Consider the following 25,653-nt stretch of genomic DNA (forward strand, 5'->3'; position numbering starts at 1 on the left):
TATCAAGATTTTTAACCTCCAATGTGTGGTTCTGGAATATTAGAGAGAGTGGACCCAGCTTCTCGTTCATCACTTTGGATATGTTCTCCGTAACTTCCTGACTTACTTGACGAAAACCAACGTGTTACCATAGCTACACACGTCAAAGTTGCTGGTGAACGCAGCAGGCCAGGCAGCATCTCTAGGAAGAGGTGCAGTCGACGTTTCAGGCCGAGACCCTTCGTCAGGACTGACTGAAGGAAAAGTGAGTAAGAGATTTGAAAGTTGGAGTGGGAGGGGGACATCCAAAATGATAGGAGAAGACAGGAGGGGGAGGGATGGAGCCAAGAGCTGGACAGGTGATTGGCAAAAGGGATACCATATGTTACCATAGCTAGCAGCAGCTACCTCCTGAGCCCCGGGCGAGCGCTCTGTGTAGTCCATCTTGGTCGCCTTTTTAGTACTTTCGATGGCATGGTGTTGAGGTAGCTCAAAAAATACTCATCAATGTTCATGTTATTAATTCCGACAATTGGGCATGTTGTAAAATAAGTTGAAATGGATAGTTTTCCATGTGAGGTTATCAGTATTGCGATGCTGAGCTCAGCAAAGCAGGCCATTCACTGAGCCGCATCTTGAAAACCGTCACAACCCACCTATTTAACGCTAGTTTAATCACGATGCAACTTACGTTCAATTAAACCACAAGCCGGTACGTCTTTGGACTGTGGGAGGAAACCGAGCACATCGTAGTAGCCCACGCAACCGCAGAAAAAAAAGTACAAGTTTCTTTTCGATGGCGCTTGAATTGAACTCTGAACTCCAAAGTTGTCGTGGAGTCGCGCTAAACACTCATTTTCTCCTTCTTAAGAGGCTTCTATTATTTTTACTGCTGTTGCCGGTGACCTTTATCCTCTATCTCTGGCTCTTTCTACCTACGCCAATGTGGACAATTGAACTTTATTTACTGTTATGCCATCGAAGGCTTAAACATCCCCAGAGGTTGTACTCTTGATATCAGTTTTTCGTAGAACAGCAATCACAGCTTCTGCAAATCTGACAGTTAATTAATCATTGTGCAAAATCCGTGGAAGGCGGAAGGTGGAGAACTATCGGCAACTTATATTTGTCATGGTCCGGTCCGTGAAGTCCACATTCCGGTTCACGGTCCGGACCATCGATCCGCATTCCAGGTTTTCCGGTTTTCTATTTTCCTTTTGCGTGCCTTAATTGAGGCACATGATTATGATTTTGAGCTGGCTACATAAATGGCTCCTGGGTTCAGCTTCATTTGCAGGACTGTTCCCTTCCCTTCCCTTCCCCTTCCTTCTGAAGCCCTGCCTGCAACCTTCGCCTGAACCCCTGCCTGCAACCTCGCCTGTATCGCTGTCAAATTCGACGGCAAGAGCAAGACCGGTGCCTTGCTGTGTCTAGATAAGGAACTGCCTTTCGTTGTTTAGAACTGTCTTTCTGGCCACGCCTTCGCTAGGTAGGCCCGGCCGTTTGACGCTACCGTGTGTTGGGAACCTTCCCTGTCCATGCCTTCGCTAGGTAGGTCCGACCGTTTGCCGCTACCTAGTGTTGAGAACCGTCTCTGTGTCCACGTCTTAGCTAGGTAGGTCCGGCCATTTGCCGCTATCTAGTGTTGGGAACCGTCTCTGTGTCCACGTCTTAGCTAGGTAGGTCCGGCCGTTTGCCGCTACCTTGTGCTAGGAGCCGTCTCTTCGTGTTCAGCATTCTGTGTATGAGTCCCGGCCCTACGTCTTGTTCCCAAGGAGGGGTCCCGGCTCTGTGTTCCATATTCCTGTCTCTCAAGACAAAGGCTCTGTGTTCTGCGTTCCTGTCTCCCAAGATTACCAAGGCCCCGTGTTCTGCGTTCCTGTCTCCCTCGAGCAAGTCAAGCCTTCGTGTTCTCGTCCTGTCCATGTGTCTCGCCCAGCCCAGGAGTACCTCGCCCAGCCCGGTGCTGGAGTTCCCTCGTCCTGTCCAGGAGTTTCTCGTCCAGTCTTGTTGCCACTCCTCGTCCTGTAGCCACGACTTGTCCTAGCCTAGATCCGGGGTTCGAGCCCGAGTCAAGAACCAGGTTCCGGGTTCCTGTCCAGTTTCTGGCTCGGAGTCATTGTCCAGGTTCTAAGTTCCTTGTTCCTCGCCCAGGTCCCGCTTTCCTCGTCAAAGTGCTAGCCCAAGTCTATGTTCTTGTCCCAGCTCCCAGTCTGCATCCAGTCATGTCCCAGACTCTAGTCCTAGTCCTGTTCCTAGTATTGCAGTGTCTGTGTCATGCATTTGGGTCCGCTCCCAGCCCTCCCCGTTATGACAATATTAGTAACTGCCGCTGACAAGGTGTTAGATTCAATAATTACCAAAGAAATAAATAACGATTTAATACATCTGACTATATTCAAGATTATGGCAGAGAACTCACAGTTTGAAATTCTTCTCGAATTGCTACTTGCTACTTAGCTATCTAGTCTTAAACCTTTAATATTATTGTGTTATATTAATCTAAAGGCATCTTTGGCACTGAAGAATTTCCGGGGGTTAAAGTTTGTCACGAATGCTTCCCTTGAGATCAATGGCAATATTTCTGGTTTATATTCGAAGTCTCCTACTATTAAGCTCCGGAATAGATGATTGCAATCTATGTACCGAGGAGTTTGCTCACTTATTTTCCTCCAGAACATGCCTTTATTAATCTGACATCCATAATACATGGACCAACATCATCCAAATTGTAAAGTCGTTGTAAAAAAGCCACTGTGAATGTCATCTAAAATAACTTCTCATGTTTAGAATTCTTTTACCTACTTCGCATTCCTGATATTTTCATCCAGAGTTGCTGAGGTAATCTTTGCCCCCCTGTCAAACTTAAACAATACTACTATAAGATACAGAGACAGAAATAGGCTTCTTTGTTCATCGAGTCTGCTCCGCCATTATATAATGGCTGATCCATTTTTTCTCTTAGCCCCAATATCCTGCCATCTCCCCGTATTTCTTCATGCCCTAACTAGTCAAGAATTTATCAGTCTCTGCCTTAAATATACGTTAAAGCTTTGGCCTCCAGAGTCCCATGTGCAATGAATTTCACAGATTCACTGCTCCGACTGGAAAGAAATTCCTCCTCTTCTCCGTTCAGCATAGTGCAGCACGAGTAGAGTTTTCATCTTGTTCGGTGGTATTAATTGCAGAAAGTCTGGATTGGCTGAAATTTCTTGTTGATATTTCGTTTTGCAGTCCGCAAAGCTAAACCAGTAATTTATTCTGTTTCGACCTGCATAGCTGCTGTCCTCTGTTAATCTGACTTTACGGCTATTTTGTTACACAGATTTCTCGAACTGCTTGGTGTGCTTAACGCAAATTCCATCAGAAAATTTCCTTTATTGGCCAATAATTAATTTGATGTGAAGAGTATATATTCGATACTGTTCATATTAAATTGTACTCGGAAAGAATTACCATTTCTATATCGTTTCGCCTTCCCAGTCATTCACTTTGTGACGTGTCGCATCAGAGTTCCCTAGAAATAGACGCAATGACTCCAATCACTCCTTACTTCTCGTCCTGTCTGCCTGTCAAACCATTTTGCACATTGCCTCTTTCCACGCACAGACACAAAGATGTTTATGTAACTGACCCTCTGCAAGTATCTTCAAGATTTTAAGCACTAGTGAATATTGAACCTATGTTGCTTATTTGGTATGCTGGTCTTTATTAATCAGAGCATTGAGTGTAGGAGTTGGGATGTAATGCTAAAATTGTATAAGGCATAGGTTAAGCCAAATTTGGAGTATTGTGTACAGTTCTAGTCACCGAATTATAGGAAAGATGTCAATAAAATTGAGAGAGTACAGAGGAGGTTTACTAAAATGTTGCCTGGTTTTCATCTCCTAAGTTACAGAGAAAGGTTGAACAAGTTAGGTCTTTATTCTTTGGAGCGTAGAAGGTTGGGAGGGGACTTGATAGAGATGTTTAAAATTACGAGGAGGATTGATAGAGTTGACGTGGATAGGCTTTTTCCATCGAGAGACGGGGAGATTAAATCGGGAGATCATGAGTTGAGAATTAAAGGGAAAAAGTTTAGGGGTAACGTGAGGGGGAACTTCTTTACTCAGAGAGTGGTGGCTGTGTGGAACGAGCTTCCAGCAGAAGTGGTTGAGGCAGGTTCGATGTTGTCGTTTAAAGTTAAATTAGATAGATATATGGACAGGAAGGGAACGAAGGGTTATGGACCGAGTGCAGGTCGGTGGGACTAGGTGAGAGTAGGAGTTCGGCAGGGACTAGAAGGGCCGAGATGGCCTGTTTCCGTGCTGTAATTGTTATATGGTTATATGGTTTTGAGGTTAATCTTTGGAGTTTATACATTCGTTTTAAGAGAATGATAGTATTGAATGCATAGCTATAAACGACAATGAGCATCCTGGTATATGTATCTTTGCTGTCTAGATATTCGAAGATTCTGTATATAAGTTCTACTGGGTGCTTGACGTTGAGGTAGGTCACCATGCTGTTCGTGAACACGGCTATAACTGAAACCTGCTTGAGGGATGTGGGCATCATATACTGCCGAAGCGAGAGGTTAAATATCTCAGTGAACACACCAGCCTCTTAATCAGCAGAGGTCGTTACACTTGGACAGGTACCCGATCGAGATGGGATGCTTTCGTGCGTGCACCCTCCTGAAGGCTGTTCGGAGGCGGGGTTCAAAGACTGAAACCGAAGGACCACCGGCGGATTTTGCAGCTCGGAATGTTTCCTCCATGTTTTGACGACCTAAACCCAGCATAGAAGGTGCTGAGCTCATCTGGAAGCGAAAAATGCTGTATTGTATGCCGCTTAATTTATTGATCGACGGGAAGCCTGGGAAGAGAGAGAAAGAGGGATGGGAGCCCGGAGGGTGGAGAGCAGGCAAAGTGTTATAGTGAAAGGGACAGTGTGGCATTCAGGTTGGAGGAACAACACCTTATATTTCGTCTGGGTAGCATCCAACATGATGGCATGAATATTGACTTCTCTAACTTCCGTTAATGCCCCTCCTCCCCTTCACACACCGTCCCTTATTAATTTATTTAATATATTTTTTATATTTTTTATTTTCCCCCCTTTTTTCTCTCTTTCTCTTTTTTTTCTCTCTATCCCTCTCGCTATAACTCCTTGCCTGCTCTCCATCCTCCGGGCTCCCATCCCTCTTTCCGTCTCTCCCCAGGCTTCCCGTCTCATGATCCTCTCCCTTCTCCAGTCTGGTATCCCTTTTGCCAATCCACTTTCCAGCTCTTAAATCTACCCCTCCACTCCTGTCTTCTCGTATCAGTTTGGATCTCCACCTTCCCCTCCTACTTTCAAATCTCTTACTATCTCTTCTTTCAGTTAGTCCTGACGAAGGGTCCCGGCCCGAAACGTCGACTGTACCTATTCCTATAGATGCTGCCTGGCCTGCTGCGTTCCACCAGCATTTTGTGTGTGTGTTGCTCTAAGTAAGGTTTTTTCCCCATTGTTCTGTGTCTTTATATAAACACGTGTATGTTAGTAGAATACACTTTGACATAATCTTAAGGTCAAATTCTAACTTTCTTAATGGGGGAAGTGTCATGGTTCTGTTTGGTTGTTCCCCTTTAACGCTCCTTTCCCCCAGATTATGCAGTATTACAGACATTAGATTTCCAATTGCTAGTTTACTCAATTATCGTACACCTACTTTGCATCAGAGACTGTGAAACAAGTACGATGGCGTCATTACACAGTTTCGCCAGTTTGTTGGTCGACTCTTGTGAGAGTAAACCTTGTTTCCTATTCCTGAGAACTGTTAGTTCTAAGCTTCGCATGGTCTCCTAGATATTGGCTCCCCGTTCGCGGAGTTGCGACGCCTAACGACTCTGCCTCAGTATCTGTGTCCCGCACTTGGGTTCGTCCCCAGTCACGCCCATGCAACAGGAAGCTCATGGCGCAATCAAAGAGCAGTACAGTGAGCTCATTCTTGACTGAAAATGAAACTGTTGTACGAGAAAGTAGATCAATCTACTTTTGCTCGAGTCAGCACTACAGAACATGGAACTGCTGGTTGAAATGTTTAGTTGTTTCACTTCCCTACTTGTATTAAAGAAATACAACACCCGTGTTATTTTGAGTCAGTGACTGCTAAGCAGGACACGTATATTTGAATAATTGCTCTTACTCGTCATATTCTGCTGACTTAATAACTTGAAGAATAATTGGGCATTATCTATATTCAGTGGCTACTCTTTCAGGCAGCACTGTATGTCTAATATATACTCATTTACTTACTACGAAGTTTCGCTGCACTTCGAGTATTGTGTGTAGTTTTATGTGTACTTTTAGTCATCCCATTACACAGAGGAGTTTAAACATGAATATGAATATCCAGAGAACGGAAGAATATAAGACTATAAGACCATGAAGTATAGGGGCAGAATTAGGCCATTTGGCCCAGTGCGGATACACCGCCATCGAGACTACACCGCCATTTCATCATGGCATATCTGTTTCCCCGCTCAGCCTTTATCCCCTACCTTCTCCCAGAATCCCTTCATGATCTGATTAATCAAGAATCTATCAACTTTTGCCTGAAATATACCCAATGACTTGGCTTCCACAGAGTCACTACTCTCTGTCGAAAAAAATTCCTCCCAATCTCCGTTCGAAAAGTACATCCCTCTATTCTGAGGCTGTGTCCTCTGGTCTTAGATTACACTACCCTACGAACTATACTCTCCAAACATCCACTATCGAGGCTTTTCAACAATAGATATACTGAACTGGCGTTGCTCCTTGGTCTTCTCAATTCCAGTCAGTACAAGCCCTGAGCCACCAAACACTCTTCATTGAACAATCGTTTCAATACCAAAATAATTTTCATGAACCTCGTTTGAAACGATGTGAGTCAGCATTGCCTTTCTGAGAGAAGGGTCTCAAAACTGCTCACGATACTTCACGTGAGACCTCATCTGTACTTTATATATCTTTAACGTAAATACTTGCTTTTATGTTCAGGTCTTTTTGAATGCTAACATTGAAGTTATCTTCCTCACCACTACTCAATCTGTGAACTAACTTTCAGGAAGTCCTGCACGAGGACTCTCCAGTTCCTCTGCGCCTCAGGATAGTTGAATTTTCTCTCTATGTAGAAAATAGTCCCCACTTTTTTTTTTCTGTCAAAGTGCATGACCATGTACTTCTCCAGCACACGATTCTATCTGCCATCTGTTTGCCCAATTTCCAAATCTGCCTGGAGTTTTGTAGCCTCCCTACTTCCTAAAAATAACCTTCCTCTCCACATATCTTCATATCGTCCGCAAACCCATCTACTGCGCCATCGAATTCGTCTGCTTATGGATCATATGCTGGCTACTGAGATATGTTTAATTTGACATCATGTTCATCATATAGATCGTGGGCAGCGGGACCGATTGCAGTGCTATACCATTTTACATTCAATAATATACGTGTACAAATATATGTTGTATACAGCTACACTCAACAGCCGCTTTATTAGATTTACTATCACTTTTAGATTTGTGATTTTCGGGAGTAAGGTAAAATCTCAAATATAGGACCTCTGGAGTATTATGCTCTGCTAGCTGCCTGTGCCACACTCCAGTGAGGTCAAAATAGAATGATTTAGCAGATAATTGCATGGCTGCGAAACCGGCGCAGGGGTCAGGTTTTCACATTTGTGAATCTTTGAGATGTTTTCCGGAGAATGTACGACCTATTCAAAATGTATTTGTTATAAATGAACCAGAGGTTTATCAATATCTCTTCGAGCAGATTTTCTCGATCAGTTAGAGAGAGGTTAAACTATTTTTTTTCCTGGGGATGGAAGCCAGGGAAGTGTGTTGAGGATGTGGTAGTTGGTGTCTAGTGGTACTGGCGGCAATGAGAAGCTGACGATAGGGCAACATTTCGATCAATAGAATGAGTTGTAATGTACAAGGGGGCCAAAATCAAAAGGAGTAAATACAGGACTGAATGTGCTATATTTGAATGCATGCAGAATATGGAATAAGGTCTTTACAGATTGGCATATATGACACTGTGGCGTCACTGAATCACGGCGGAACGAATGCTAAACCGGGGAGCTTAACGTCGAAGTGTACATATTGTATCGATAGGATCGGCAGATAGGCCTTGTGGCTCTTTTGGGATAGAAACGAAAATCAAATAAATGTAAAGAGGTGACAGAGGGGTGGAGTGTAGACTCTTTGTGGATAGAGCGAAGGAACTTATAAAGACCACCACGGGAGTTATATGCAGACTCCTAAACAGAAGTGGAGAGTTTTCTAGAACTTACAACAGGAGATAGAAATTGCATGTCGAAAGGGCAATGTTATGCTATTCATATCGAATTGGAATATCCAGGTTAATTTGGAAAATCAGACTGGTACACGATCCCAAGAAGGGGAATTTCTAGAATGCTTATGGAATGGCTTTTTCAAACAGCCGGCCGTTGAACCCACTGGGGATCAGCTATTATAGATTGAGTGTTGTGCAATGAACTGAAATTAATTCGAGAATGACTTATTATTCGGGGCCAGCGATCACAATATGATAGAATTTACGTTGCAATTTGCGATGAAGAAGCTGCAGTCAGATACATCAGTATCACAGTGGAGTAAACAGAATTACACAGGCATGAGACAGGAGCTGGCAATAAATGATTGGAGGGGAACATCAGCAAGAATGACGGAAGATCAGCAATGGCATGAATTTCTAGGAGCATTTTCGAAGGTGCAGAACAGATACAACCCAAAGAGGGACAAGTATTCGAAAGGCAGGATGACAACACGGTGCCTGACAGGAGAAATCAAAACAAACATGAAAGCCAGAGCGAGGGGCTATAATAGAGCACAAACTATCGGAATGGTAGAAGATTGGGAAGCTTTTAAACACGAACAGAAGACAGCTAAAAAGTCATAAAGAAAGAAAAGATGGAATACGTAAATAATATAGGTAATTATATTAAAGAGTATACCGTATATTTCTTCAGATATATGAAGAGCAAAGCAAAGGAAGATGATGCTGGAGAGGAAGTAATCGGGAAAAGGCAATGGTGGACGAACGATACAATGCGGACGATACTAGCTGTTTACCAGAAGTTCAAGAGTGTCGAGGAATTGGTGGTGGTGCGGGGGGTGGGGGGGGGGTGGGTGGGGGAGGAGTCGAGTGGAGTCTGTGAAGATGCCATTATTTCGAAGAAGGTTCTTGAGAAATCGAACGGTCTGAAGATAGATAAGTCAACTGACACCTGAACCAGGTGGGCTAATCTCAGGCTTCTGAAAGAAGCAACTGAAGAGATTCGGGACGCAATATCAATGATATCAGTGGTTTCTGACATGGCTCCCGAGGACTGGCAGATTGCAAATGTCACCGCACTCTTGAAGAAGAGTGAGAAACTGAAGAAGGGAAATTGCAGATTAGTTAAACTGACCTCAGTGGTTGAGAAGGTGCTGGGATCGCTCGTTATTGATATTATTTCGGGGTACTTGGAGGCACATGATAAAATAGGGCACAGTCAGCACTGCTTCCTCAAAAGAAATTCTTGCCCGACCAATCCGTTGGAATTCTTTGAATAAATAACAAGAAGGATAGGGAAAGAAGCATCGATCTATTTTTCCACACATGATTCTGCTTAACAGCTTCAGAGTCCATAGTATTACAGAAAATATGCTAGTATGCTTCGAGCACTGGCTGCATGTCACCAGGCAAAGAGTGGGAATAAAGGGAGTCTTTTCCGGTTAGCTAACGGTGACTAGTGGTATTGCACAGGGATCTGTGTTGGGACCAATTCTTTTTACGTTATATGTTAATTATTTGGATGACCGTTCTCATGGTTGCGTTGCCAGGTTCGCGGGCATTACGAAGATAGGTAGCAGGGCATGTACTTTGGGGGAAGTAGAAAGGCTGCAAAATATTAGGAGAGATTCGGAAGCCGGAAAAAATGAGTGGCAGATGGAATTACATGTCAGGACGGGTATGGTCATGCACCTTCTTAGAAAAATATAAAAGGATCGACTGTTTTCTAAATAGAGAGAAAATCAAAAGTTTGAGGCATAGAGTGAGTTGGGAGTCCTCATCCACAGGATTCCTTGAAGGTTGATTTGTAGCTTTATTGTACGGCGAGGAAGGTAAATGCAATGTTAGCATTAATTTCAAGGTGGCTAGAATACAAAAGCATAAACATAATGTTGAGACATTATCAAGATCTCGGATTATTTAAGCATTATTGGACCACTATCTTAGAAAGGATGCGATGACACTGGCAAGGGATCAAAGAATGTTCACGAAAATAATTCCAGGTTTAAAGGGCATGTCCACGACGAGTGTTTGACAGCTTTGATCTGCTTTAATCATAATTCACAATAACTATAACGTGAAGAATTTTTAGAAGGCCGTGGTAGTATGGATCTGGAGAGGATTTTTTTTTTCTACGGTGGGAAAGTATAGGACCAGAGGATGCAGCCTCACAATAGAGCAGCGTCTTTTTATAAACGAGATGATGAAGAATTTCGTTAGACACAGAGAGGCTAATTTCCAGAACTTTTTGCCACAGCCGGCTGTGGAGGAGGCCAAGTATATACAGATATTTAAGGCAGGGGTAGATAGATTATTAATTTGTCAGGGCATTAAGGGATAGAGAAAGAAGGATGAAAATTGAGGCTCAGGGAAAATATGGATCGGAAATGATGAAATCGCGAAGCAGACTCGCTGGGCCAAAGGGCCAAATTCGGCTTCTTTACCTTATGGTCTTAATGTAAATATCTAATTAGGGAAGCATATGTGAGCATCTAAATACCTAAAAATCATGCAGACATGATCAAGGGGTTCAGTTGTTATTACTTTGGATGCGTATGAGATAATCAGGATTACAGATAAGATCAACACGTGTGGTTTTCTTCCCATCGTCGCGAAATCAAAAAGAGAAAAACAAAATCAGAGGGCGTTGTGTTAATAAAGAAGGGAAATGATTGTTAAGAAATTGACCTGCAACTTTTTCCGAGATTCCAGAAGAACAGGTGAAGGTGTAATAAGAGCATCTAAGTTAAAAATAGATAGATAAATGAAATAGAAAGGGCTGTGAGGGGTAAGGGATATACTCTGTCCAGCGGCCTGATTCCTTTCTGTATTACACAATGGTCCTTCGTAGATCGAATTGTGTTATTAAATTACGAAGAATTACGATATTCGTTTCTCTCTCTCTCTTTCTCTCCCCCTCTCTCTCCCTCGCTCTCTCTCTCTCTCTTCCTCTCTTATTATTCTCATCAACTTAACGTCCATGAGCTTTTTCATAGATTAACTTTGAACAAAGAGCGCAACACAGCGAGGCCGATGAACAGAACCTCCAACGCATGCCTTCTGGGCGACTGAGATTTCTAGGTAAAGAATCCATCTATCTAAAAGCTGTGAATACCTCTAAATTGACTCTCTGTTGACGTGTCAGTCCTAATTATCCCAATAGCCACGCTCTAGGAATGGTTATTTAAAATGTCAAGCTCGCGTGAGGTGACGGAGGTTTGGAAGATAGCTAATGTTCCGTTGTTAAGCAGATTCTCTGAAAATAAACAGAGAGCTTATAGACCGCTGAGCACGACGTTAGTCGTGGGTAAATTATCGGAAGGAATTTAACGGGCAGAATATGTAATTATTTTTATTCCCAGGCATGACTGGGAATAGTTAACATAGTGTCGCTCCTGCGTGGTAGATCATGTCTAATCAAACCTGTAGAGTTTTAGGAGGAGGTTACCAAGGAGCTTCATGAGAAAAAGGCTGCGCATGTGAAGACTGGAGTTAGAACGAAAGGATAGATGTGCTTTGTCTGTTTTCCTGAGCATCTTCGTCAGCACGACCGAATTAGGCAGAAGGAATTGTTTCGATATTTTTTAACTCTGTAACTCTACACGCGCAGCCTTAAGCACTGGTAGGGCAAGGTCGTGCTTGGGGAAAGATTCAGTGAGTGAAAAAAAATAAGGAAATCGTTATTAATTGGAGAGCCGCTACGGAAAATCCGGTCAGATAATATTGTATACTTCAGTAGAAATGTTAATATAAAACAAAGGGCAGAGTCACGGGATTACAGATGTTGAAACCTAGAGTACTGGATTACAAGTAACGCTTGGGGAAATTTATGTGTCAAGCAGCATTTGTGTAGAGGAAAACGAAAGTTTAAGGTTTCGAGTAGAGCCTTCATGTTAATTGAAAATACTGAGGAGAGTAGCCTATGCAAATAAGCGAAAGGTGTGTTCTGAATGAAAGTTTGGAAAGCGGTAGGTTGATCTCGGTCAGGTGCGGTGTACTAGAATGTGGAGATCGGAGGGAAGGAAATTACTGTGTGGAAATAGCAACGGAACAAACTGCACATCTGCTGCGGTAAAAATTTAAAAAAAGTAGTTTTAGGGCTAAAATTAAACAAAATAATATGAGTCATTGTCAGCAGTTCAGATCTTTTGCAACACTGCTACTCTTTTTGAAATGATGCTTCATTTGTTTCACTGGGTTCCTCTTTCTGATCTGATGAGTGTATATAAAGAAGAGGGAAGTAATTTCCTGAGTTCAGAATCTTGTGGACAGCAAAACATGAATTACTCGTCAACGATACTCACCTTAGTTAAGTGAAATGATTCTCTGTAAAACAATCCATTCAATGAATGGTGGCAGGCTACCGCATTAACAGCAGTAAGAAGCAGGCTTCAGAGTCTTATGGCAGGGGAATAGAAGAAAATCTGTTTGTCTGAACTGAAGCCCCGACTAAAATTCAAACATTTATGCTCTATTCTATTTCGTTTGTTTTAGATAAAATCCGATATTTAACTTTTAATTAATGTCAATGTCTTCAAGCCCTGGACTTCGTATCTTCTTCTCTGTCTTCCTGTGCATCTTCGTCAGCAGAGAAACATAGAAACATTGAAAATAGGTGCAGGAGTAGGCTATTCGGCACTTCGAGCCTGCACCGCCATTCAGTATGATCATTGCTGATCATCCAACTCAGAACCCTGTACCTGCTTTATCTCCATACCCCCTGATCCCTTTTGCCACATGGGCCATATATAACTCCCTCTTAAATATAGCCAATAAACTGGCCTCAACTGTTTCCTGTGGCAGAGATTTCCACAGAGTCACCACTCTCTGTGTGAAGAAGTTTTTCCTCATCTTGGTACTTAAAGGCTTCCCCTTTATCCTTACACTGTGCTCCCTCGTTCAGGACTTCCCCAACATCGGAAACCATCTTCCTGCATCTAGCCTGTCCAATCCCTCTAGAATTTTATACGTTTCAATAACATCCTCCTTCAATCTTCTAAATTCCAGCGAGTATAAGCCTAGTAGATCCAGTCTTTCTTCGTATGAAAGTCCTGCCATCCCAGGACTTAATCTAGTGAACCTTTTTTGTACTTCCTCTATGGTAAGAATGTCTTTCCTCAGATTAGGGCAGGGGTCCCCAACCTTTTTTGCACTGCGGATCGGTTTCATATTGACAATATTCTTGCGGACCGGCCGACCCGGGGTGTGGGGCGTGGGTAGTGTTGCCAACGGACAAGAGTAGCAATCAAATACGTTGGGTTTACCCCGAGAAAGACTACAAGGACCATGAAGCCTTGCGCGGGCACCAGTGCGCATGCGTGCACGTGCCGATTATTTTGCTACAAATCGTTTTTGGCGATTCTGTTCGGGCGGGGGTGGGGGGCTGTTAATCGCGACCGGAATATAGGTGATAAGTGGCTAATACACTGAATTTCGTTTCTAAAATGGTTTATCTAACAAATTTAATATTAGACACACAGCGCATGTTTTGCTCGCATGAATACAGTGATAAGACAATTATCAGGGGAGGACAGGGGAGCTTGAAGTAAGTGTTGAGCGTATTCCAGTAGAAGTGGCAGAAGCAGGTTCGATGTTATCATTTAAAGTTAAATTGGATAGGTATATGGACAGGAAAGGAATGGAGGGTTATGGGCTGAGTGCGGATCGGTGGGACGAGGTGAGAGTAGCCTTCGGCACGGAGTAGAAGGGCAGAGATGGCCTGTTTCCGTGCTGTAATTGTTATATGGTTATATAAGTCAATAGCATCATAACATTTTAAGTAACGTTTGGATATTGAACACACAGCGCATATTTTCCCCGTATGAACATATAAAATCATTGCAACGCACCAATATCGCTGAATCAGTGGGAGCCCTGGGCTCAAGACAGTCCTATCGAGGGGTGATGGGAGACAGCGATACTCGAACGGGGTTCCTTATGTCCAGTCTATTCAGCAATTTAGCTTTCGTTGCATTCATCGCAGAGATATGTTAGAAATGGAAAGAACGTTTTCGGTGCTTTCGTGGCTATCTCAGGATATTTAGCATTGACTTTGATTCAGAATGCCGGCAGAGATGTTATAACAAACATACTTTGCAGCCGGCCGTCATTTGCAAGCTCGAGGAGTTGATCTCCTTCCTGCGCTGACATGGACGCGTAATGACCTCGCGTGCGTAATAGCTCAACAGTGGGCGTGACAAGGAATGAGGAAAGGTGCAGCTGACTCATATCGCCAAATCATATCGTTTCCTCCCGCCCGGTAGCGCATGCTCTGCGGCCCGGTGGTTGGGGACCGCTGGATTAGGGGCCCAAAACTGCACACAATACTCCAGGTGTGGTCTCACCAAGGCCTTGTACAACTGCAGTAGAACCTCCCTGCTACTGTACTCGAATCCTCTTGCTATGAATGCCAGCATACCATTCGCCTTTTTCACCACTTGCTGTACCTGCATGACCACTTTCAATGACTGGTGTACAATGACACCCAGGTCTCGTTGCACCTCTCCTTTTCCTAATCGACCACCATTCAGATAATAATCTGCTTTCTTGTTCTTGCCACCAAAGTGGATAACCTCACACTTATCCACATTAAATTGCATCTGCCATGAATTTGCCCACTCACCTAATCTATCCAAGTCACCCTGCATCCTCTTAGCATCCTCCTCACAGCTAACACTGCCGTCCAGCTTCGTGTCGTCCGCAAACTTGGGATTGCTGCATTTAATTCCCTCGTCTAAATCTTTAATATATATTATAAACAACTGGGGTCCCAGCACTGAGCCTTGCAGTACCCCACTAGTCATTGCCTGCCATTCTGAAAATGTCCCGTTTATTCCCACTCTTTGCTTCCTGTCTGCCAACCAATTCCGATCCACATCAATACCATACCCCCAATACCGCGTGCTTAAAGTTTGCACACTGATCTCCTGTGTGGGACCTTGTCAAAAGCCTTTTGAAAATATAAGTATACCACATTCATTGATTTTCCCCTATCCACTCTACCAGTTACATCCTCAAAAAATTCTATAGGATTCGTCAGACAAGATTTTCCTTTCACAAATCCATGCTGACTTTGTCCGATGATTTCACCACTTTCCAAATGTGCTGTTATCACATCTTTGATAACTGACTCGAGCATTTTCCCCACCACCAATGTCAGGCTAACCGGTCTATAATCCCTCGGTTTCTCTCTCACCCCTTTTTTAAAAAGTGAGGTTACATTAGACACCCTCAAATCCTCAGGGACTAATCCAGAATCTAAAGAGTTTTGAAAAATTATCACTAATGCATCCACTATTTCTTGGGCTACTTCCTTAAGCACTCTGGGATGCAGACCATCTGGCCCTGGGGATTTATCTGCCTTTAATCCCTTCAATTTACCTAACACCTTTACCTTTCATATGATGAAAGACTGGATGAACTAGGCTTATACTCGTTGGAATTTAGAAGATTGAGGGGGGATCTGATGAAATATATAAAATCCTAAAGGGATTGGACAGACTAGATGCAGGAAGATTGTTCCCGATGTTGGGGAAGTCCAGAACGAGGGGTCACATTTTGAGGATAAAGGTGAAGCCTTTTAGGACCGAGATTAGGAAAAACTTCTTCACACAGAGCGTGGTGAATCTGTGGAATACTCTGCCACAGGAAACAGTTGCGGCCGGTTCATTGGCTATATTTAAGAGTGAGTTAGATATGGCCCTTGTGGCTAAAGGGATCAGGGGGTATGGAGGGAAGGCTGGTACAGGGTTCTGAGTTGGATGATCAGCCATGATCATACTGAATGGTGGTGCAGGCTCGAAGGGCCGAATGGCCTACTCCTACACCTGTTTTCTATGTTTCTATGTTTCTATGTCTATGTTTCTATGTAACACCACTTCCCTACTAGCATGTATTTCCCTCAGTTCCTCCATCTCACTAGACCCTCGGTCCCTTACTATTTCCGTAAGATTATTTATGTCCTCCTTAGTGAAGACAGAACCAAAGTAGTTATTCAACTGGTCTGCCATGTCCTTGTTCCCCATGATCAATTCACCCTGTTTCTGATTGTAAGGGACCTACATTTGTCTTAACCAATCTTTTTTTTCTTTTCACATATCTATAAAAGCTTTTACAGTCAGTTTTCATGTTCCCTGCCAGCTTTCTCTCATAATCTTTTTTTCCTTTCCATATTAAGCCCTTTGTCCTCCTCTGCTGGACTCTGATTTTCTCGCAGTCCTCAGGTGTGCTACTTTTTCTGGCTAATTTGTATGTGTCTTCTTTGGAATTGATACTATCCCTAATTTCCCTTGTCAGCCACGGGTCCATGCGATCTTTAAATGCTTGCCATTGCGTATCTACCGTCAACACTTTAAGTAGCATTTGCCAGTCTAAGCTAATTCACGTCTCATACCTTCAAAGTTACCCTTCTTTAAGTTCAGAACCTTTGTTTCTGAATTAACTATGTCACTCTCCATCTTAATGAAGAATTCCACCATATTCTGGTCACTCTTACCCAAGGGGCCTCGCACGACAAGATTGCTAACTAACCCTTCCTCATTTCTCAATACCCAGTGTAGAATGGCCTGCTCTTCAGTAGGTTCCTGAACACGTTGGTTCAGAAACTCACACCGCATACATTCCAAGAAATCCTCTTCCTCAGCACCCTTACCAATTTGGTTCACCCAATCTATATGTAGATTGAAGTCACCCATTATAACTGCTGATCCTTTATTGCACGCATTTCTACTTCCCTGTTTAATGCCATCCCCAACCTCACTACTACTGTTAGGTGGCCTGTACACAACTCCCACCAACGTTTTCTGCCCCTTAGTGTTCTGCAGCTCTACTCATTTCGATTCCACATCATCCAGGCTACTGTCCTTCCTTTCTATTGCGTTAATCTCCTCTCTAACCAGCAACGCTACAGCAGCCCCTTTTTTTGCATGTCTATCCCTCCTGAATATTGAATATCCCTGAATGTTGAGCTCCCATCCTTGGTCACTCTGGATCCATGTCTCTGTGATCCCAACTGTATCATATTCATTAATAACTATCTGCACATTCAATTCATCCTCCTTGTTACGAATGCTTCTTGCGTTGACACACAACGCTTTCAGGTTTCTTTTTACAACATTCTTAGCCCTTATGCAATTATGTTGAAAAGCTGCCCTGTTTGATTTTTGCCCTGGATTTGCCTGCCTGCCACTTTTACTTTTCAACTCACTACTTTTTGCTTGTACCCTCAGTTTACACCCCTCTGTCTCTCTGAACTAGTTCCCATCCCCCTGCCACATTAGTTTAAATCCTTCTGTGCAAGATCAGCAAACGCTCCCCCTAGGACATTGGTTCCAGTCCAGCCCAGGTGCAGTCCATCCTGTTTGTACCGGTCTCACCTCCGCTAGAATTGGTTCCAATGCCCCATAAATTTGAATCCCTCCCGTTTGTAACATTTTTTTGCATGGACTAGTTAGGCAGAAAGAATTGTTTCCATACTCTTTAACTCTGTGACTCGAAATGCTCAGGGTTGACCACTGGTAGGGCTTGACCGTGTTCGGGGAAAGATTCAGTGAGTGAAACAAATAAGGAAATCGTTGTTAATTGGACAGCCGCTACGGAGAATCCGGTCAGACAATATTTTATACTTCAATAGAAATGATAATGTAAAACAAAGGAGAGACTTATGGGATTGCGGATGTTGAAACCTAGAGTACTGGATTACAAATTATGCTTGGGGAAATTTATGTGTCAAGCAGCATTTGTAGAGGAAAACGAATGTTTAAGGTTTCGAGTCGAGTCCTTCATGTTAATTGAAAATATTGAGGATAGATAACCTTTGCAACTAAGTGGAAGGTGTGTTCTGAATGAAAAATTGGAAAGAGGTAGATTGATCTCGGTCAGGTGCGGTATATCAGAATGTGGAGATAGGAGGGACGAAAATTATGGAAATTCCAACATCCAACTGCACATTTGGTGCGGTAAAAATAATAAGAAAAAGTTCTTTTAGGGCTAAAATTAAAAACTTACAATAATATGAGTCATTGTCAGCAGTTCAGATCTTTTGCAACACTTCTGCCGTTTTTGAAATGATACTTCATTTATTCCCCTAGGTTCCTCTTTCTGATCTGCTGACTGTTTATAAAGGAGAGGGAAGCAATTTCCCGAGTTCAGAATCTTGTGGACAGCAAAACATGACTTACTTGTTAACGATACTCACCTTAGGTAAGTGAAATGAATCTTTGTCAAACAATCCCTTCAATGAATGTTGGCAGGCTACCGCATTAACAGCAGTAAGAAGCAGGTTTTAGTGTCTTATGGCAGGGGAAATGGGGAAAATGTGTTTGCCTGAACTGAAGTAGCGACTAAAATTGCACATATATGTTCCCCATTTTGAAGGAAGAGGAAATATGTGGAAAGAATATCAGAAGCATTCATGATACTGGGAAGTCTTTTTGCAGACTCAACACACAGAGTAAATAGCTTTCTTAAAAAGAGTCATGTCAGCACATTCGGTATATTCACGTCCCTTGCAATTCTGTTCCTAGGACCCAGTTCTCATCAAGCATTGCACAAGTTTGAAACTGACCTCAACTGACTGCAGTTGAAACAAAATCCCGCGGTGCAACTAACGAAAACTTTAATTCCAAAATCAACCGTACACTGTCAGCATAGTTCCTTTGCTGCTGACTATCAAAACCAATTCTTTGCGAAGCTTGCGCCTTTTAGTCATGGATGTGCACACTTTCGTGCACAGATCTAGAAATCTCTGAAACACACCTCTTTAATCTTGCCACCGGTGTGTAGGTAGAGGTAGAGCATATTGCAGCGCAGATAGTTAAGTGAAAACAAATGACGTCACAGACTGTTTCTGGTTGAATTCTTCAGAACTGATGGATTTTATGATTCTCATTGCGACTTGCTACAATGTATCTATCTTCATAAAACAGCCAAAAATAAATGCAGCATAATCTGATCGGTTGGTTGCATCCATTTATTGACTAGGTTGTTGCTAATGCTACAAATTCACTCAGGACTTTTCACGATCATCCCCCTTTACTCGCAGGGTTAACACTCTGCAATTATAATTTACAGATTCTCCAGTGTTTTGAGACGTACAAAATAAACTTCTTCCCCTGCAATATAGATTTTACGTTTCCTCATACCTGCACACAACTGTCCACGTTCATCGGTAATGTCATCACGGTAGGTCTTACAGAGTTAAACGGTAGGGTACTGGGGAATGTGGTAGACTAAAGGAATATGGAAATAGAGGTGCATATCTCTTTGAGAGTGACGTCTTAGGTAGATAGGGCCGTAAACACAGCTGTTGGCAGATTGTCCTTCATCCAATCTCCCCTCGTTAATCAAAGTATTGGATATAGATAATGGAATGTGTTGTTGAGTTTGTCTCGAATATTGGTGAGTGCAAATTTGGAGAATTGTGAACAATTTTGGTGATCTATTGTTACGTACCCCGTAACTGGGTTGCCAAACCAGCAGAAATGGACCACTCAGTTGGAGTCTGAATTACTGGAACTAAGAAAGTTTTATTAAAGAAATAAGCAACACAGTACTCTAATAGTAAGGATATAAATGCAACAGGTTAGCAATGAATAAACACACATGTACACAGAACTAGTATAATAGGATCAATCAAGCTGTATCGCAGTCTAGGGGTAAAATGATCAATTGCAAGTGACAGAGTTCAATTTAGTTCAGTTCGCAGTAATCGCTGTTGTGCCGTTGAAGGGAGAGAGAGAACGAATGAATATTGAAATCGGATTCCAAACAGGCCTTTGATATTCCTCGCAGTCAGCTTTCGAGCGAGCCCTTTGTAATGTCTTCTGAGGTCACCGACTGTGACCCCTCCGTTCCAGATACGATCGCTCCTCTGCGGTGAACCCGGCACCCAGGCAAGGGCGGACACACACACCAGGTTCCCGCCGCCCGTATCTTTCCACCCTGTGCGTCTATGGCTGGTCCCGCGACCAGCCCTCCAAACCTCCCACCGACTTGTAGGGGCGCACCGCTTCCAGGGTCTCGTTACCTCGTGGTGTCGTGAGTGGTGTCGGTTGCCTAAGTGAACCTGTCCCTTTTTATCCCCCCTGTTGGGGTATCTTCTGTCCATCAGACTTCAAACAATGGCGGGCATTCACAGTAGAATTAATTTGTATTTCTACACACAAACGATGACTGACAAACAACCAGTCTGAAGGAATGCAGACAGTCTGTGAAAATACGATATATTATTATCAATATTATTGTTGTTGGTGTTCTTGATATTATTATTATTATTATTATTATTATTATTATAAATAATGTCAAAGTTATTTGAACGACTAAGAGGTCTATTGCTATGGTCGTACTATAGGTGGTAATGCATAGTTCCCAAATGAAATAAAACATTGCAGATATATGTTCCCCATTTTGAAACAAGAGGAAATATGTGGAATGAATATCAGAAGCATTCATGATACTGGGAAGTCTTTTTGCCGACTCAACACACAGAGTAAATAGCTTTCATAAAAGCAATCATGTCAGCACACTTTGTATACTCACGTCTCTTGGAATTCTGTTTCTAGCACCCAGTTTTCATCGAGCGTTGCACAAGTTTTGAAACTGACCTCAACTGACTGCTTAGAAAGCAGTTGCAATACAATCCCACCCTGCAACTGACGAAAAATCTAATTCCAAAATCAACCATATGCTGTCAGCATATGTCCTTAGCTGCTGACTATCAAAACCAATTCTTTGCGAAGCTTGCGTCTTCTAATAATGGATGTGACCACTTCCGCGCACAGATCTGGAGGTTTTTTAAAAACACCTCTTTAATATTGCCACCAGTGTGTAGGCGTGTTGGCCCGTGGCCAAGTGGTTAACGCGTTCGTCTAGTGATTTGAAAGTCGGTAGTTCGGGCCTTGGCTCAGGCAGCGTGTGTGTCCTTGAGCAAGGCACTTAACCACACATTGCACCGACACCGGTGCCAAGCTGCATGGGGGATAATGCCCTTCCCTTGGACAACACTGGTGGTGTGGAGAGGGGTGACTTGCAGCATGGGCAACTGCTAGTCTTCCATACAACCTTGCCCAGGCCTGCGCCCTGGAAACCTTCCAAGGCGTAAATCCATGGTCTCATGAGACAAACGGACGCCTATATATATATATATATATATATATATATATATATATAAAGTGTGGAGGTAGAGGTAGAGCCTATTGCAGCGCACATAACTAAGTGAAAACAAATGACATCTAAGTGAAACCAAACAACATAAGCCTGTGTTAAACCATTGTCCGGGATAGTAATTAAGATACGTGGCTACGGACACTGTGAGGTTAAACGATGGTGTGAATTCACAGGGTTACCGGCAAGAATGCGTGTGTATTGCGTGGGGTAGACATTCGTGGCCCCAATGAATTCTTAATTCGTATTTTAAGAACTGTTAAAGCACTAGGAAACGTTACGATCATGGAGCGGAGGTTTGACAAAATGGCGGGCAAACACTGTTTTCGTTCAGACCAGCGCTAATGTAACGGCAGTGGATCTGCCTGCTACTATTGAGAGCCCGGTAGGGGCGAAGTCGTGGGCTGTCGATACTTTTCGGGTGGAAGGGAGTGTAGGCGAGCGTGCCGAAGCAGAAGCCGAGTTTCCCACACACTGGGTGCCGCAGTCGTCTGAGTATTGGTGAATATTACTTTTGGAAGACTCGAGCTCTGACTTGTGCATATTTGGCTTTTCAATTATATGCACCATTATTGCCTTTTTCTTTTCTTTACAAACCCTTCATTTAAGATTCATACATACATTTCCTTCAATCGTTTGCAGTCTGCTATCTGCTATTTCTTGCACCGAGTTGTAAGAGGACAGCAAATTACACGGAATCCACACAAACCGGAGTTTGGAGTAGGAGAGCCGTCTCAGTCAGATTTTGGTGGGACCGGAGTTTGTATTCCCTCGACTTATGCAGGCAAGGAAACCAGCCGGGTTTCACAAGGAAAGATTGAATCGGTTAGGACTGTATTCTTCAGAACGTATAAGATTCAGAGGAGATTTGAAATAATGAAGTGACTAGGTAGGGTAAATGCGAACAACCTTTCTTTTTATAGTAGGTGGATGGGAGTACAACCGGACTTCATGGCTAAAAGTTGAATGGTGAAATGTTTTATGGGAACATGGGTGGGGTAACTTCTTCACTCAGAGTATCAAAGTATGGAATGAACTGCCAGCACAAATGGCCAATGAGAGCTCGATTTTAACGCTTAAGAGAAGTTTGTATCGGGACATGGCCTTTAGTTATATGAAAGACAAAGGTCCCCGGGCAAGTCGAATGGAGTAGACAGTGTAAATAGTTTCGGAATATATTTGATAGACTGAAGGGGCTGTTTCTGTGGTGTATTTCTCAATTACTCCATGACTTTGATTTGCTTAACGGGACATCAATACCAGCATAAAGAGACAACATACATTATATGTTCGTGTGTTCTCTTCTGGATATGCTCACATTCGTATCGGTTTCTTTGCAGTATTTATTACATTGATATGTCTATTCAACGATCAGTTTTAAAAGTGAATGTGTTTCATCTTGGCAATGAAGTATACTTTAGGAAATGCATGTCTTTTCTCAGATCTCCCGTATTGTTCCTCGTATGCCCTCGTTGTCTATTATTTGCAAACATCGGGTGCCTGTTCTTGTCAAACGTACATAGGCTATGTGGCCATCAGCAATGCGCACCGAACATGTAACTATGGTTTCAAATCCAATTGTTGCATATTTTCCATCATTTCGCCACAACCAGTGCTAATTTGTCTTTGATATGTGGCTGTCATTTACAAGTGCCGCAATCTAGACTTCAATATTTATTTCAATAGAATAAATAAGCAAATAGGATAGGAAGTAAATAAGTAAACAAAGAAAAAATAAACAATCACATAAACAAACAATTGAACGAATGAACAAAGAAACAAAAATAATAAATAAATAAATGAATAAATAAAACACCAGAGGAATAAATAAACACATAAAATTGATAAATAAACATAGCTAGATAGATAAAATTAGAAATTATTTATTGAATAAATAAATTAATATATAGGTAAACAAATAGATGGATAGACGCTAATAAATAAATAAATAAATAAATAAATAGACAACTAAATGGATAATTAATTAATTAAATAAACAAAGAAAAAAGCAGCCAAATTGACAAATGTGCACATATACAGACATCTTCGATGGCAATCTCGTTTTGATCTAAGTAGTCTCGATATACATCATGGATCAGCCTTGCCGCACTGCTCCACTTAAATGTAGAAATAAAGTGTATGGTATTCAACATCTATTGGCTTACATCACGCAAGTCGAAACATTTATATTATTGGCAATCGACACTGCTTTCTACTTCACACAGTATTTCACTGAACATCTGATCACCCCAATAACTTTAATTAACATTACAATATCGATTCTTTTCTCTATTTCGTCGATATTGATTTCGTCCACTTGAATGAGGCTGTGTTCCAAACTACTTCATCATACCATATATAATTGGAGAATTAGTTTTTTGAAATACCCGACAAGCATTAAACATGCTGCTAGATGGATACATTTAATTATTAATACTATAATTGTAATCATCATCTTCATCATCATCATCATCATCATCATCATCATCATCATCATCATCATTATCATTTTCATCATCATCATCACCATCATCATCAGCAACATTTCATATCCGTGCCATGAGCTTGGAAATCACGTTCTCACATCTGAGACACTTCGTGGGAGCAGAAAGTGAGACAACAGGGGGACTGCTGAAGCAAATAGCTCTTACAGAGCAAAAGAAGGGTATCAATGGGAATGACGCTTACCCAAAGATATCAGGTCGCTGAGCGATTGGTAGCAGTTAGAGAGTGAGGATATCGAAGAACAGCCTTGGCAAAATTAGGTGGGAGTTGCGCATTGCAGAGCAGTTGAGCAATGACAGTTTATCAGGCTGACAGTAACCTCTACTCCGAGAGAAAAGGAAAAAAAATCAGGTTTGAGATGATATTTGTTTATTTAGCGATTCAGCTCGAAGGAGACCCTTCCAGATCTTCGGAAAACGCTGCGTCACTAATCTCTGACAAACACAATGAACACTAACATCACTACAGGCCAATTTACAATGACCAATTAACTCAGCAGGGTGGGTATTAGAGCTGGACGACTGACAATAACCGAAAAATTAAGTTATTGAAGTTGTTAATATCAATACCGCGTCTGAAAGGCTTTAGAGAGCCCAGATGCAAACTCAGATGCAGTTCCCAAGTCCTCTGATGGGCATTATTCTGAGAATACAGATCAAATACCTGCTTCTTCTCTCCAATCCTCCCAGCATACTTAAATCCTTCTTCTGTGTCCTGCTAAGTTCTACCGTGAAATCTAAGATGTGAACAGTTAACTGTGTTTCTTCTCCAACAGATATGATTCAACTGCTGATAAGTTGAAACATGATTTAGGATACAAAATATGAAAGAAAAAAGCTTTCCTTATTTCCAACGTGAAATTAATTAAGAATGCATTTCAGCTGTTGCTTTTGCAATAAAAAAACCTTATTTTATCCCTCTTGTTTCAGTGCTTCTGAACGTTCAACAGATTGTTCGTTCGCAAGGTTAGTGACTTATTTTTCGAAAATATTATATATAGCTTTTCAAATGCGGTTAATTGCATTGTTCATTCATGGTGTGAATATTCGATTTGATGATGTCAAAGATAAAACTTTTTCCAATATTTTTGTATCTGTGTGCTTTCACCTTTATCACTTCGACTGTATCTCTACCGTTTGCAGAACATTTTGAGACGTCATAGCGAATAGAGATATATTTGCTCGAAAGGTTGCTTGCGGTCATAGTAACAGTCGAAAACAACAAACAAACAGTGCCTTTGGCCCTCCTCGTTAATGCCGTCGGGCTGGGCTCGTCCCTTCTGCTCGGGTTTGTTCCATATTGATCTGAAAGTGTCCTATCGAAGAACGTATCCAACAGCATTTTACATGCCATTTGGACACGTTTATGTTTGTATCTGCCTCACCATTTCTTGCTGCAGCTCGGCCCATATATTCCTTTATTCTTTCTTTCTTTCTCTCTCTCTCTCTCTCTCTCTCTCTCTCTCTCTCTCTCTCTCTCTCTACTGAGTCCTTTTGTGGAGTGGAGTCCTTCTGAACCCACTCTTCTCGTCTTAAATCATTGGCACATACTGTGGTTTTTGGCTTTGTGACTTTGTGGATATTAAGGGGGCATTTCTGGTTTGCTGCCAGTGACCCATGGTATTAGTCTGTATGGGGACAGATATTTTACACATTGTTTTTCAGTGAATTCGATAATATATTTGATCGTTTAGTGGCAAAG

General features: G+C 42.3%; 1 protein-coding gene across 2 annotated transcripts in view; it reads left to right on the forward strand.

Annotated features, from left to right (window-relative positions):
* Positions 1 to 209: 209 nt before the first annotated feature.
* LOC134338833 (deleted in malignant brain tumors 1 protein-like) overlaps positions 210 to 25,653 on the forward strand; it is a 118,844-nt gene continuing 93,400 nt past the window's right edge. Inside the window, exons 1-4 of one of the 2 annotated variants that reach the window (XM_063034936.1) lie at positions 210 to 244; positions 11,283 to 11,367; positions 18,375 to 18,486; positions 24,882 to 24,917. In XM_063034936.1, coding sequence (XP_062891006.1) covers positions 18,456 to 18,486; positions 24,882 to 24,917 — 67 coding nt within the window. In that variant the 5' untranslated portion in view covers positions 210 to 244; positions 11,283 to 11,367; positions 18,375 to 18,455. The remainder of the gene's footprint in view (positions 245 to 11,282; positions 11,368 to 18,374; positions 18,487 to 24,881; positions 24,918 to 25,653) is intronic. The other variant, XM_063034937.1, reaches the window with a different exon arrangement.

Source organism: Mobula hypostoma, chromosome 28 (genome assembly GCF_963921235.1).
Source record: "Mobula hypostoma chromosome 28, sMobHyp1.1, whole genome shotgun sequence".
Classification (NCBI taxonomy): domain Eukaryota; kingdom Metazoa; phylum Chordata; class Chondrichthyes; order Myliobatiformes; family Myliobatidae; genus Mobula; species Mobula hypostoma.